Source organism: Pseudochaenichthys georgianus, chromosome 24, assembly GCF_902827115.2.
Source record: "Pseudochaenichthys georgianus chromosome 24, fPseGeo1.2, whole genome shotgun sequence".
Lineage (NCBI taxonomy): Eukaryota > Metazoa > Chordata > Actinopteri > Perciformes > Channichthyidae > Pseudochaenichthys > Pseudochaenichthys georgianus.
This window is the reverse complement of record NC_047526.1, coordinates 19,481,830-19,496,925: the sequence shown is the minus strand read 5'-3', so window position 1 is coordinate 19,496,925 and position 15,096 is coordinate 19,481,830. Positions and strand designations below refer to the sequence as shown.

Below are 15,096 nucleotides of genomic sequence, written 5' to 3'. Positions count from 1 at the left end.
ACTCGGCTGGAGAGCACTAAGACAGTGCTGGTAATGTACAACAAGACCAGGCTGCATCCTCTAGGCAAATGCAAGGTGAAGGTGAGAAACCCAAGGAACCAAAAACAGTACCGCCTGGAGTTTGAGGTGTTGAATGAGGACTGTAGACTACCACTGTTGGGAAAGAAGGCAAGCGAAGCCATGAAACTCATTAAAGTACAGTATGAGAACATACTAGCTATTGACAGTATTGTCACTGAAGTTAAATCAGCCCACGGTAGTCTACACATGCAACAAATACAGAAAGAGTACAGTGATGTGTTCACAGGTGACGGCTGCCTGGAAGGAGGGTACAAGATCGAGATCGACGAGAGGGTGGAGCCGGTGAAACTCCCCAAACGACGAGTCCCGGTTGCCATGATGACTCCTCTCAAGTTAGAGCTGCAGGATCTCCAAAGGAGAGAGATCATCACACCTGTGGAGAAAAGCACAGACTGGATAAGTAGTCTTGTCACAGTGCAGAAACCTAATGGCAAGCCAAGAATATGTATTGATCCAAGACCACTGAACAAGGCTCTAAAGCGGAGCCATTTCCCACTTCCTACCATTGATGACATCCTTCCAGACCTGTCGAGAGCGAAGGTGTTCACAGTCTGTGATGTCAAACATGGCTTTTGGCATGTGAAATTGGAGGAGGAGTCAAGCTATCTAACAACATTTGCTACACCGTTTGGCAGATTTAGGTGGCTCAAGATGCCTCTGGGAATCAGCCCAGCACCTGAGATTTTCCAGCGGATGCTGAATCAAGCACTGGAGGGTCTGCCAGGCAGAAGGTGACACACAAGAAATGGCCTTCAACGACCATGATGATAAATTGACACAGTTTCTAAGCAGATGCAGAGAAAAGAATATCAAACTGAATGCAGAGAAATTCAGGTTAATGCAGCAGGAGGTGCCATATATTGGACACCTGCTGACAGCAGATGGACTGAAAATTGACCCCGAGAAGATCAGGGCAGTGAGAGACATGCCAAGACCAACTGACGTGAAGGGTGTACAGCAGGGCTATTCAAGTAGTTTGGAATGGGGGCCGGTTGATGAAAATTATCCAAAGCAAGGGGCCGGGAAAAAAATGACTTGGAATATGAGCAATCATATTAAGAGCTTCAGATACAGTAAATACTACAGCAGGTCACCCTTGAAAAAGAGATCAATGATCTCAATGGGATTCACCTGCATAAATAAAGGTTTGAAATTAAATTAAATGACTACAACAGCATAGTGGAGTGCATATATCTTGTTTAATTAAATCAAACATAGCCCCAAGGCCTTTATAAATGGCAAGTTCAGAACTCAGTACATGTGAAGCTAATATAACCATCAACATCATTAGATTTAGATTAAATGATCTAATAATTCACACAAAATAGCAATTTAGGGCCATACACAAACAACAGTGCATATTATGGTATAATAACAATAAAGACAAGTGAGCCATACCACATCAATTGCTTAATTAAAAGCAAAAACAATTGTCAAAAGACTTGTATTAATTACCAAACCACAACACACAGCCTTTTAAAACTCAAACCTTTTTTGATTAACATAGTGATAACTGTATGCAACCAACTTGGCAGATATGTGCCATCTAATGAGAGAAATGGCATTTTTTTGATTTAGCAAGAGCAGGGAAGTCGGGAGTATTCGTTGTCATGGCAATACGCATACAGTGATGCAGATGCTGGTCAGTGAGGGATGCTCGATTATTAGTTTTTATCTAGTCGAGCCGAACATTGTGAGGACAAAAAGTGCAAGACCCCTTGAATGAGGGAATTTCTCGTGGCTGACTTCATGAGTCCAGAACTTTTCAGAACCTGCCAGCTGAAATGACTGTCGCAGGTCATCTGATGACTGAATGTCAATGAGTTCAAGTTTTAAAGACGCCTCATTTAATGTCACAATCAGCTCCTTTGCTTTCAGTACAAACTCCTCCTCTACATTCACAGAGAAAGGGTCCTTCACAAATCTCATCGGGAGACTGAAATGTTCAAACCTCGTGGCAAAGTTGGTTTTCAATGCGTCCATAAATCCAGTCATCACCTCGGTGATTTGTAAACCTGCAGTGTTGGAAAATGGAGCATTTTGCCTGGACATAAATCCGCAAAAAAAGTGTGAGCTTTTTTTGAAACGCATGGAGTCTCTCCACAAGTTGTGTAACCATTTTATCTCTGCCCTGCAGCTCCAAATTGAGTTGGTTCAGATGTTGGAAAATGTTGCTCAAAAAGCAAACAGCAGCGTAAAACTCATCATTCTCTATCAGACACAGAAAGGCGTTGGCTTTTTTATGTTTTGAATTGCGGAGAAACGCCATGATCTCCTCCTTAAGTTCACAAAATCGTTTCAAGACGTTTCCTTTGCTTAGCCATCTAATGGCACTGTGCATGAGCAAATCATTATATTGAGCTGACATGTCTGACAACATCTGGCGGAAAAGGTGGTGCTGTAAACTCATGCAGATCTCAGCTGTGGAGCCACATCTGCCAGCCTAGCGGACAGTCCCTGTGTTCGGCCCGACATCGCAGGGGCCCCATCCGATCCAATCCCAACTTGTGCTCCTTGAAAAAACGAAACCACTTTGTGGAACATCACCTCACCGGTCGTGTGTCCATCCAAAGGAATTAATCCAAGTAGATCCTCCCGAAAGCACTCACCATCAAATAATCTAACATAGAGGCACAGCTGTGCAACATCGCTGCTGTCAGTGGATTCAACAATAGCTAGCGACATAACCTCCGCCTTTCACAGTTTGTCCAAGAGAATCTCAAAAACGTCCGATGCAAGGGTCTCCACTCTCCTTGATGTTGACGTGTCAGAAATCGGAATGTTCTTAATTGAGTCTATAACGCTTTTTCTGATTTTCTCATCTGCAACCACTTCCTCAATTGATGCAAGCATACACTCTTTGACTGTCTCTGCGTCCGTAAAAGGCCTTTTCTTTTTGCCTAATATCCAGGCCACTCGTAGGGACACTGCGGTAGCTCTCTCTTGGTCAGTGCAAGCCCGAAACAGGGAGCTACTTCTTTGGTCATAGCACGAAGTTAGCCCCAAAATCTTCTGGCGGCGAGCATCAGAGCCCGCTGGAAAAGTGGCGTCAAATTTGGCGTGAGCTGTCTTAAAATTCCTTCTCAAGTTGTACTCTTTACACACCGATAAACACTCATTGCAGATTAAACACACGGGCCTCCCACTGACATTTACACACAAGTACTTCTCTTTCCACTCGCTGTTGAATTGTCGGTTTTCGGTGTCAACCTTTCGGTTTTTTTAACGTAGAAAGAGACATTTTGATATCCAACTATGCTGACCAGGTTTGATTAATCGTTCTATTGACGCGAAACCGTCGAAGGTGCGCAAGCTTGTAGTGAAGGGCAGCGCGAGCCGCGAGGACGCGCGCAGAGACGCAATAAATGACAGGAGTTGGTAGTAGGTGGGTTCGAAACCCGAGCCCGCCAAAGTTTTCAGGCAATGTCTTCCCCTCTACCTCTCAATGTTTTTTATTTATTTTTTACTTTTTAACATTATACTCAAAGGGCCAGTAAATATCACCCGGGGGCCGGATTTGGCCCACGGGCCGCCAGTTGAATAGCCCTGGTGTACAGAGACTGATGGGCATGGTAAATTATCTCTCTCAATTCTACAAACACCTGTTAGATGACTGTGAAATTCTGAGACGGCTCACACACAAGGAAAATATGTGGGAATGGACAGAAATGCACGAAGAAGCATTCAGCAGGCTCAAGGACAATATAGCCAAAACACCAGTACTGAAGTACTATGACCCACAAGAGGAACTGACATTGCAGTGTGATGCTTCAGAAACGAGGCTGGGAGCAGCACTGACTCAAAAAGGGAAACCTGTAGCATTCGGGAGCAGAGCACTGTCACCAACCGAAAGGGGCTATGCCCAAATAGAAAAAGAATGTTTAGCTATTGTCTATGGCATGGAAAAGTTCCATCAATACACATATGGCCGGAAAGTGACAGTACAGAGTGACCATAAGCCGTTGGAGAACATTGTCAAGAAGCCACTGTTAAGTGCACCAAAGAGACTCCAACGTATGTTGCTCAGACTTCAGAGATATGATTTTGATGTGATTTATGTCCCAGATCGTGACATGTTGCTTGCAGATACATTGAGTAGAGCATACTTACCAGAGAGCTCATCCGCAGGAACAGTGGACGTTGAGATTGAGACGGTCAATTTGGTGGCCTACTTGCCTATCTCTGAAGAGAGACTGAGCACAATCCGCTCTGCTACACAAGAAGACAAAACGCTACAGACACTTAGCAACACCATTCAGAAGGGATGGCCTAAACATAAGAAAGACACAACGATAGATATTATGCACTGCTACTCATTCCAGGAGGAACTGAGTATACAGGATGACATCATCTTCAGAGGGGAGAGAGCTGTCATCCCATATTCACTACAAAGGGACATCCTCCGCCGGATCCACTCCTCTCACCTGGGTGTGGAGGCATGCCTCAGGCGTGCGAGAGAATGTGTCTACTGGTCGGGAATGAATGAACAGATAAAAACATTCATAGTGAAATGTGACATTTGCAGATCAGTTGACACTAGGGGTGTAACTAGGGTTGGGTACCGAGAACCGGTTCCGGTTCGGAACCGGTTCCAATATTTCGATTCCAACGGTATCATTTAGAAATGTGAATTTCGGTTCCGCTTTTCGATTCCTGAGGAAATGTTTCTCGCCGCTCTCCGTAGCCTACTGCATGACTGCAGCGGGGCGGGAAATGTAGCGTTGTATCTACATTTCCTACAGTGTAACCTGAGACCAGGGCCGGCCTGTCGCACTGGCATTATAAATGTTCGCCTAGGGCGCCAGATCTGTGGAGGCGCTGCGCTGACAGCTCTGGGAGAAAAAATAAATGTTTTGACCGTTGGTGCTCATCCTAATTTTCGGCCTTGATGTAACAACATTCATAATTAAGTAAATGTAACACCCTTTTACATCCCGGTTACACTTTTCATTTGCCCTGTACGTTGGGCGCTGCAAGTGATGAAAATGGGGGATGTTGGCTTATCTGGCAACCGCAGCTCACGAGGGTGCACTGGAACCGGCGCTGTTGTTATTAGCATCTGGTGCTAGCTGCTCTTACGGAAGAAGAAGATGTTTCTACAATGATGTGGAGGGAGAGTCCTCTCCAGTCAGACTGAGAGGCTGATAACTTCAGCTCAGTGAGGTAAAGGACTCTCAGTGTTTAGATAGTTCACTTTAGTCTAAGTTATCTCAGTGGGTCTCAAACGTTTTGATCACAATTTATGTAAACACATATTTCCAAGGCACTCCTTTATAATTATTGGGATAAAACAGGTTTGAAATCATTCCAATGTATACTATAGGACAGTAAACCAGACATATCGTTTTAAACTGGAGAGATAAAAAAATATGCATAAATAAAATAGTAAAATAAGATATGAATGAACAACAAAAATAAAATGCATTACATGTAGGCTATTTGTTATTTAATTATTCAAATGTAAACCCGATTTCATATGGGTGTTTGGAGTTGTACCCCCTAGATCTAGTCTCTAGTAATTCTGCGTGTGCACCAGATTGAAGCATTTTACTTCAAAATGTTCAAACATTTCTTCCCGGTATGCCTGAGAAGGCAGATATGCTTGTTTTTCTCAACAAGAACTGTTTTTAAAAGTTGAACTGTTGTAGCTTCAGGGGTTCTCAGGTTAAAGTTACATAGCAGTGAATATAAACAGACTGATTAATGTGAATATTACTTTAAACTAACCTGTGTAAAAGTTTCTCGAATAAATGTAATTTTTTTGGTGGAAGAAGCATGTATCATTTTTTTACCCTGCCCCTCAAAGAATCGGAATCGAGAACCGTTAAGAACCGGAATCGAAAAGTAGAATCGGAATCGGAATCGTGGAAATTCAAACGATACCCAACCCTAGGTGTAACGGTTCACAAACATTTCGGTTCGGTACGTACCTCGGTTTTTAGGTCACGGTTCGGTTCGGTACGTTTTCGGTACAGCAGAAAAAATTATCACAAAACATAACATATTTTTTTTTAATTATTATTAAACTGTGAATAATGTATTCACTCAAATAAATGCAAAATATAATAAAATAAACATTAAGGTGCAGCATTTCGATGAACTGAAATAATCTGTATTTGAACTTTACTGTACTAGTACTCACAAAACATAAACTATTAGTTTTGGGTTTTTAATTATTATTAAACTATGAATATTCACTCAAATAAATATAAAATATAATAAAATAAACATTAAGGTGCAGCTTTTCGATGAACTGAAATAATCTGTATTTGAACTGTACTGTACTAGTACCTAAGCAGCCAGTTTGACATTATGACTTGCTTGTCATTGTATTTTCATGTTTTTTTAAAGAAAAATGAACTTGTCCACATTGCTTGCCGAAAGGGCAGATCTGCTGGCACTAATGTCTCCTGCTGTGGAGAACACCCTCTCCAGGGACAGAGGTAGTAGCAGATACAGCCAGGTAGCGCTTTGCTAACATGGCAACATAAGGATATTTGCCGTTTGTAATAGCTTTGGCTCGGTCTGAAGTTTTTGCGAGTGGTGGAGGCTTAAATGCTAGCGGGAGTTGGGTTTGCACTTCAGTCTTTTGGTACCGGTGATATTCACGTTCGGGTGATGCCTTTTCAAATGAGTGTGCAAGTTTGATCTATTGCCAGCCGCGTAACCAATGTTAATTGAACAATGCCGACAAACAGCTTTGGTTCGGTCCACCTGTCTTTGTCCGTCATCCTTGTACGTAACTGCGAAACCAAAATGTTCCCAAACTGGAGACTTCAATGATGCTGGAGGATTTTCGAGCTCAACTTTATCTGCGTTCGCCATTTCGACAGTTCCTCAAATTACCGACTACATTTGAACGCATCCCTCTGACCAGCTCGTCCAATGAAATGACTTGCTCGCTCTATGACGCGTTGATCACAATGGGTGCAAATTACTCTGAATGCTGCGACGCAGCACCGGAGATTACTTCCAAGAAGTTGTTCACGTTCTCAATTTTTTACGTTTAACGTTATATGTGTTCGGTACACCGAATAATTTCGGTACGGGTACGTGTACCGTTACACCCCTAGTTGACACGAAACAACAAAAAGAGACACTACATCCACATGAGGTACCAGGCAGACCATGGGCCAAGGTTGGTACAGATTTGTTTACCTTTAACGATAAGAACTACCTCATTACAGTGGACTACTATTCCTTTTGGGAAGTTGACTACCTACCTGATACAAAGTCAAGTACTGTAATTAGGAAGCTGAAAGCTCACTTTTCCCGTCAGGGGATTCCGATTATTCTTTTTTCGGACAATGGGCCCCAATATTCGTCCCAAGAGTTCCAGCGTTTCAGTCGGCTGTGGGAGTTCGAGCACAAAACGTTGTCTCCTGGATACCCACAGAGCAACGGGAAGGCCGAGTCTGCTGTGAAAATTGCAAAACCACTGATGCTGAAAGCTAAGGCGGCGGGACAGGACCCGTACCTGGCTATGTTGGATCACCGCAACACACCTACTCAAGGACTGACTAAGATCCCGGCTCAGGGACTGCTTAGCAGGAGGACCAGAACTCTACTACCTGCTCGGGACAGTCTCCTACAACCCGAGGTGAAACAGACAGCACAAGAGCAAATTGACAGGCAGGAGAAGCAAGCCACATACTACAACAGGACAGCTAAGGACATGGACATGCTCAAACAGAGAGACCGGGTTAGAGTTCAGCCTTACGAACCACACACGATCTGGAGGACGGTTACTGTGGTGGAGCCTGTTGACCACAGGTCCTACACGGTGCAGCTGGAGAATGGAGGTGTTCTGAGGAGGAATCGACGTCACCTGAGACGGGTCCAGGGCACAGTACCAAGTGTGACAGCCCGTACGGTGACTGTTGACACTCACACGACTCCAGAAACTGTTACAACCCCTGACAGAGTCATGTGTGACACACAACAGACTGTGACTACCAGAGCTGGCCGACCAGTTGTTAGGCCACAGTACTTGCAGGACTATGCACACTGATATGGGGTCACTGATGTGACTCAAGGACTTTGGGGGGGATTTAAAAGAAAAAATGTTGAGTGAAAATTTTATTTTGAAATTTGTATTGAAGAAAAAACATTAATAAGTGATTGTGTACCTACACTTAAAAAGAAAAAGGATGTTACAATAGTTGTTATATGTTTCCACACGGACCCTGTTGAGGGGAAAACACACCGGAGCAGGCATGCGGATGAAGCCAGGGTGTAAATGTTATGCTACGTTCTATGTAAAAGTTTAATAAAGTGTAAGCAGCTAAAAGTGCTTCAACCGTCCATTCTTGTAATATGAGGGGCAAGAATGAAACATAAATGGGTCGCGAAATATAGCCTACTTGGGCGGCCGTTAATATACCTGGGCGGCCCGCCCAAGTAAAGTCTATGTGTGGGAAACCCTGGTGCGGTCCTAGTAGTTATCATTCATATTATTATTATTAACTAATTGGGACACTATAGCAATGTTTCTCATGTTTCTTGTCTTCTCTTCAGGTAATGACCTGGGTGTGGCTTTTGAGATCCCTCAACAATTGAAGAGTCAGCCCTTCTTTGCCTCCTGCGTTCTAAAGGTAGGCTATCACATCAAAGTAATGCTGGGTTAAAAAAACTAACATGTGCCAGTTTTACACCATACAAATGGCTCTCTTTCTTATCTGTGTTCAAGAATGCAGAGCTGAAGTTCAACTCTGGAGGAGAAGACTTTAAAAATGCCCCCAAGAGTGGGTTTGTTGCCATGTACCAGGCGCCACGCAGTCAAATCTACTCAGGCAGGTGTTTGGATACCACCTTATTTCATATTGTTACGTGCCGTAGTGTGTGTGTGGTGGTGTGTGTGTGGTGGTGTGTGTGTGTTTTCCTCTCTCCCTCTGATTGTCCCCAGGTGCAGCCTCTCCCCAGGTGATCCTAATCGACAATCAGGACTTCCATATAGGACCGGAGGAGGGCGGCAGTGAGGCCCCTTCTTCCTCTCCTTCTCGTCTGGCTGCTGCATGTGTGCAGCGTGTCTCTGTGTGAGACCCAGCCTAGTTGTGTGCTGGTTATTGTATTCTTGTGTTGTAATTCGGCTGGTGAGCCGCCTTACTTATGTTCTTATTAAAACCGCACTTAAACTCCTTGAGCATTGAGTTTCCTCTCCTCTTTCTCTCGTCCAGCTGTCTTTCGTGTCGCTACTTCCCTTGGTACCCCTAGCTCTACCAGGGAACGTAACATGGGGGCTCGTCCGGGATCTTTGAGACAAAGAGTGAGTATTTGGTTGTTGGTTAGTGTTGATATTGTGTGTGGTGGTGAGCAGTAGTGTATATAGGTGTAAGAGTGGCTGTGAAGTGTCTTCCTGTTGAACAGCTTCCTCAGTTTAGACAGGGGAGTGTCTAGCTGGACTGAATCAGTCCTTCCTTCAGGCACTCATTTTTTATTTTGCCTTTTTTATTTTCGGGGTAATCCTGGGTGGGGATTCATTCCCTGTTGGGGGCAGGCGATTCAGGGTTTTGGCCGCTGATGTTTGCCTTTAAAGTCGCCTCGAGCCCGGCACGCTCCAGAAGATAGTTAGGTAAAGTTTGGTGGGCAGGATCTGGGGAAGTTTGTAAATAAATAAATAATAATATTTGTAAGTAGCCGTTACTATGGGGTCTAAATTAGATGCCAGGGTAAAAGTGCGTATGGCTCGTCTCCAGTGTGAGAGGGAGGAGCGCGAGTGTGAGCGAGAGTTTCAGCTCAGGCAGGAGCTGGAGATCAGGAAGTTGGAGGCAGACACTGCTGTCCGGATGCGTCAGCTAGAGCTCCAAGCAGCTGTGGTGGGTGATTCTGCCGTTACACCTTCAGGTTTTGCTGCTGCTTTTGATGCTGGTAGCAACATTCAGCTGGTCCCTGTCTTTCTGGAGTCGGAAGTGGAGATGTTCTTTAGTGCATTTGAGCGCATTGCTGCTGCTCTGCTCTGGCCAGAAGACGTGTGGGCCATACTCGTACAGTGCAAGCTAGTCGGCAAGGCTCAAGCGGCTTGCTCTTCTCTTTCTGTCGAGGATAGTTTGGAGTATGACAAGGTGAAAGGTGCTATTCTCAGGGCATATGAGCTGGTGCCTGAGGCCTACAGGCAGGGTTTTCGCGGCATGAAGAAAGCTGCTGGCCAAACATACGTGGACTTCGCGAGGGAGAAGAAAGCCCTCTTTGACAGGTGGTGTAGAGCATGTAAAGCGGATGACATCGCTTCAGTATGTGAGCTGATGCTGGTAGAGGAGTTCAAAAACTGTGTACCGGAGCGTACGGTAGTCTACCTCAATGAGCAGAGAGTGACTACCCTTCAGCAGGCTGCCACTCTGGCAGACGAGAGTGCGCTGATACACAGGAGCGTTTTGTTTCAGCGGGACCCTCCTCAGCGGGACACTTATCGGAGAGCTCCTAATAATGATGTTCCCTGTGCCAGTGTTCCATTGTTAGGTCCCAGGATAGACAGAGCTTGTTTTTTTTGTCTTGACCCAGGTCATATGATAGCAGACTGTGCAGCTTGGAAGCGAAAGCAGGCCACCACTATGGCGGATGAGGAAGGGCTTGAGCTTTTGGCTCAGAGCGATTCTCCTCATCGTTTTGGTTTCCGGAAAGCTCGTAACAGGCGTGCCACACAGGCTCATTCTGCTTCTCTTCCAGGACCCAAGAAAAATAAATTGTGTTTCTTTTGTCTTGATCCTGGTCATCTAGAGGCAGAGTGTGTAGCTCGGAAGGAGCAGGTGGCAACTGCTCTGGAAAAGCCAAAAGACCGGCACCCGGTTGCGATGCGACAGAGTGGTGTGGTGCAGTTAAGTTCTGCATCCGTCTGTGACAGTGCTGTGGGTGTTTCCGTCTCTGAAGCGGTGGGTGTGGACCTAGCTCAGAGCGATGCGGATCTGTGTTCAGTGAGTGGTGTGTGTGTTCCATGTATTCCATGTGTTGCTCCGGTGTTGGCTGCTGGTGAGCAGTATAAGGTGTGTTTTATGGGGGGAAGTGTTACGTGCCGTAGTGTGTGTGTGGTGGTGTGTGTGTGGTGGTGTGTGTGTGTTTTCCTCTCTCCCTCTGATTGTCCCCAGGTGCAGCCTCTCCCCAGGTGATCCTAATCGACAATCAGGACTTCCATATAGGACCGGAGGAGGGCGGCAGTGAGGCCCCTTCTTCCTCTCCTTCTCGTCTGGCTGCTGCATGTGTGCAGCGTGTCTCTGTGTGAGACCCAGCCTAGTTGTGTGCTGGTTATTGTATTCTTGTGTTGTAATTCGGCTGGTGAGCCGCCTTACTTATGTTCTTATTAAAACCGCACTTAAACTCCTTGAGCATTGAGTTTCCTCTCCTCTTTCTCTCGTCCAGCTGTCTTTCGTGTCGCTACTTCCCTTGGTACCCCTAGCTCTACCAGGGAACGTAACACATATGCAAAAAGAACATATACGGAATGTAACTGAGATGACTATCATACACCTTAACCAGTCACAATTTAGATAAAACAATCGTTAGTTTCTGTTAGGAAAATATCACTCGACACCAGGTTGAGAATCAATAATAAGGTAGCCTACTAATTTATTCTTGCAAGAAGGAGCAGAGTTAAATCACATACAAAGGATATGGTTTAACTCACACACATGGGGTATGTTGCTCAACGGAGCAGCAAAAAACATCTGGCTTATATAGTCCAAAAGATAAATAACAACAAAGTCATAAATCGAGGTGATACTATTATCAGCCGCGGGTGTCGGAAAGTCGGGTCATCTGCGATTGGTCATCTGTGACGTCATCTGGAATTATAATAAGTGAGATATGTAGGAGACAACAAGTATGTGCCTGTCTCCTCATAAAGATCAACAACCTGAAATGCCCTGCCTCCTCCTATCATAAAGAGGCAGCTGCAAGGTCGTACACAGTTCAGAATCACACATGATATCAGTGCATTAAAACAAACCCAAAGAGGAGACAACAGTATTTTCTCCAACAGTTTCACAATAAAAGCCTTCTTTCGTTAGACATTTTTAAATCATATTACCTGAGCGGTCATTTTACCATTGCTAATGTAACTGATACATTCCTGCATTGACTAGCCCTCTTTTCTCTGTTTGTGCAGGCAGTGACAAAGTGAGTCAGGTGAAAGCAACATCCAATTCACCCAAAGCCCTGATCATCGAGCCATCTAAAGAGTTGGCCGAACAAACCCTCAACAATGTCATTTAATGTGCGACATACGTGGATAACCCCAAACTCAGGTATGACTTTAGTGAGGTATTAACAACACTGGATTTCACAAACATCGGAAAACCATTTCCTGTGTAGTACTTATGCTGAGCCATATCTAAAAATATACGTTCTGCACATTTAACAGTGTTATACTTTTTATATTTCCCTGTATTATCTTTTATAGATGTATAGACAATACCCCAAAATTGCTTTGACAGTCACTTTTTTTCACATTTTTGGGTATTTTCTGAAAACGTTTTATATGTGAGGTGCAGATGAATTAAAAGAATATGTTAACGATGCTTGTTTGTGCTCACCAGCTGTGGTCAGAAGCCATCAAGATACTAAAGGGTGAGTACACTCCTGGCTTCCTGTGTGTCAAAGAATATATTTTAAAATACTGCTGCTGGTTTATAAAGCACTGAATGGTTTAGGCCCAAAATACATTTTTGATCTTCTGCTAAATTATGAACCATCCAGATCTCTCGGGTCTTCAGGGACTGGTCAGCTTTCTGTCCCCAGAGTCAGAACTAAACATGGTATAGCAGCGTTCAGTTATTATGCTCCAAATATCTGGAACAAACTCCCAGAAACCTGCAGGTCCGCTGCAACTCTGACTACTTTTAAATCGAGGCTGAAGACTTATCTTTTTGTCGCTGCTTTTAATTGAAACTGAGCCATTGTGTTCATCAGTAAAGTGGAACTTCTGTGTGAACTATTCATATCTTAAACTGCACTGTAACTTTTTATTCATGTACTTTTTATTCATGTATTTTTTCTTTTAATGTTTATTTTACTGTTTTGAAATGCCTTTGTCTGAATGTCTTTCATTTTTGTAAAGTTTATTTATATAGCCCCTTTCAACACAAGGTGCTATATAAATAAACCTGCCTTGCCTTGCCTTGCCTTGCCTACACAGTGAGGGCCATCAAAGAGCACAAGATGGACCAGGCCATAATCTTCTGTCGCACCAAGATCGACTGTGACAACATGGAACAGTACTTCATTCAGCAAGGAGGAGGTATACTACTGAGAATTTCAGCCATCACTAGACATACATATAAAATAATAAGGACTTCATTCTTAATTGATCAGAATAAACACTCAGTTTTGGTGTCTTTTCTTTAGGTCCGGACAGTAAAAGCCACCAGTTGTCCTGCGTTTGTCTCCGTGGTGATCGTAAGCCCAATGAGCGTAAGACTAACTTGGAGCGTTGCAAGGTAAAACAACAAGAACTTAATGATACCTTTTTTATGGATGACAACCAGTCTATTTATGTTGTAAGATCTTCTTGTGTTTACAGAAAAAATAAGTGAGGCTGTCAATCTGCACAGATGTAGCTGCCAGAGGAATTGACGTCCATGGAGTTCCGTATGATAAATATTTCAGATCTTCAAAATAAAACGGACCAACGGTCGTCACAAAATCATAAATGTTTTTATATAAGACCGCTCACTTCATCTTTCTCCAATGATTAACGTCAACCTGCCAGATGAGAAGCAGAACTACGTCCATCGTATCGGCAGAGTCGGAAGAGCCGAGAGGTAAGCGCTGACAACCTGAGACTAACTGAGTTTGTGTATTTTGGCTGAAGAGGAGATACAATTATTATTTTCCTCGGTCACCATATTAGTTTTGTTTGTAAATTCACACAATATACCTCTTTAAAATGTCTCATTACACTATGATTTAACTGAAAATAATTACATTTTAGTTTTGTTTTGCTTTTAACTTGCAGAATGGGACTGGCCATTTCCTTGGTTGCTATGGAAAAGGAGAAGGTAGCAGAGATACAGAAATATGCTAATTCATTTTAGAATGCAGAAACAAACTAAATCAAGCCAAGGCAGCTAGGAAAATCTGTAATTTGATATACAACCGATTCAGCAGAGGGCTTTTTAATTGATTTGATAGGAAGCAGATGCAAACATTCAAAGTAAAACTCCAATGAGCAGAAAGGTTTTGCTATAATTTGGAAGCATTGAAAGCTTGACACACACACACACACACACACACACACACACACACACTTTTGACCCTTATGACATAATTCCACACTAACCATTGTGGATTGTCTATTCTACTTGTCTTTTATTCCCTTTCCTCTTTCCACAGCTCCTGTCAGACATTGAGGAGCATCTGAAGTGCACCGTTACACAGTGCGAGCCAGACGTCAAAGTACCTTTGGATGACACACGCCCCAACTGGCACTAAAACTGTACAGATTAAAGAAATGCTCCAACAGGAAACAGAATCGTGATGATACAACGCGGTAGTGTGCAGTTATTTCTCAAGTTTTTTTCCCCACCCAGAATTATGAACATAACATAATAAAAGTTAAATAAAATTATACTATTTCACTCGGTATGCCAAACTTGTCTCTGGCATCTGTTACATACACTAATGAAAAATACTTTGTTGGATTGTGTTTTATTTTCTGATTGATGTGGTTGAATGAAATATTTAAGTTTCTTTATGGAGTAATTGGCTAGAAAGTGTCTGGGTGTATTTTTTGTGAAATAAACTGTAATAGCCTGCTCAGTTTGAGTTCAAAATCAGGCAAGTATCTCCAACAATTATGAACATCTCCTGTTTATTTCATATATTGAGTCTGTTTATCATTTCTGATAAATTCATGAGAATAAATCATCTTCAAAGAGCAATGTTTATTTTTGGTCTGTTGTTACTGGATTGTTTTACAGCTGTGAGTCAGGCCTCCTTCACAAAGATTGAAAAGCCATTTTTAAACTAAGCACCGTTTCTTGGCTCACCAATGAGCTCACCAATCAGCAGCCATATTAGAAAGTAAAA

The 15,096-nt window shown here is 43.4% G+C and overlaps 1 protein-coding gene across 7 annotated transcripts in view; it reads left to right on the top strand.

Annotated features, from left to right (window-relative positions):
* Positions 1 to 14,890, top strand: part of LOC117440170 (ATP-dependent RNA helicase DDX1-like) — a 50,494-nt gene extending 35,604 nt beyond the window's left edge. For 3 of the 7 annotated variants that reach the window (XR_011642605.1, XR_011642604.1, XR_011642601.1), the window contains exons 4-11: positions 8,599 to 8,675; positions 8,771 to 12,314; positions 12,606 to 12,636; positions 13,205 to 13,306; positions 13,414 to 13,505; positions 13,589 to 13,829; positions 14,024 to 14,066; positions 14,401 to 14,890. Coding sequence is in view for 2 of the 7 variants with exons in the window: in XM_071201885.1 (XP_071057986.1) it covers positions 9,726 to 11,180 (1,455 nt within the window). In the remaining 5 variants the exon portion in view is untranslated. Of the gene's footprint in view, positions 1 to 8,598; positions 8,676 to 8,770; positions 12,315 to 12,605; positions 12,637 to 13,204; positions 13,307 to 13,413; positions 13,506 to 13,588; positions 13,830 to 14,023; positions 14,067 to 14,400 lie in introns of those variants that run through there. The other 4 variants (XR_011642603.1, XR_011642602.1, XM_071201886.1 and 1 more) reach the window with 4 other exon arrangements.
* The last annotated feature ends 206 nt before the right edge of the window (positions 14,891 to 15,096 follow it).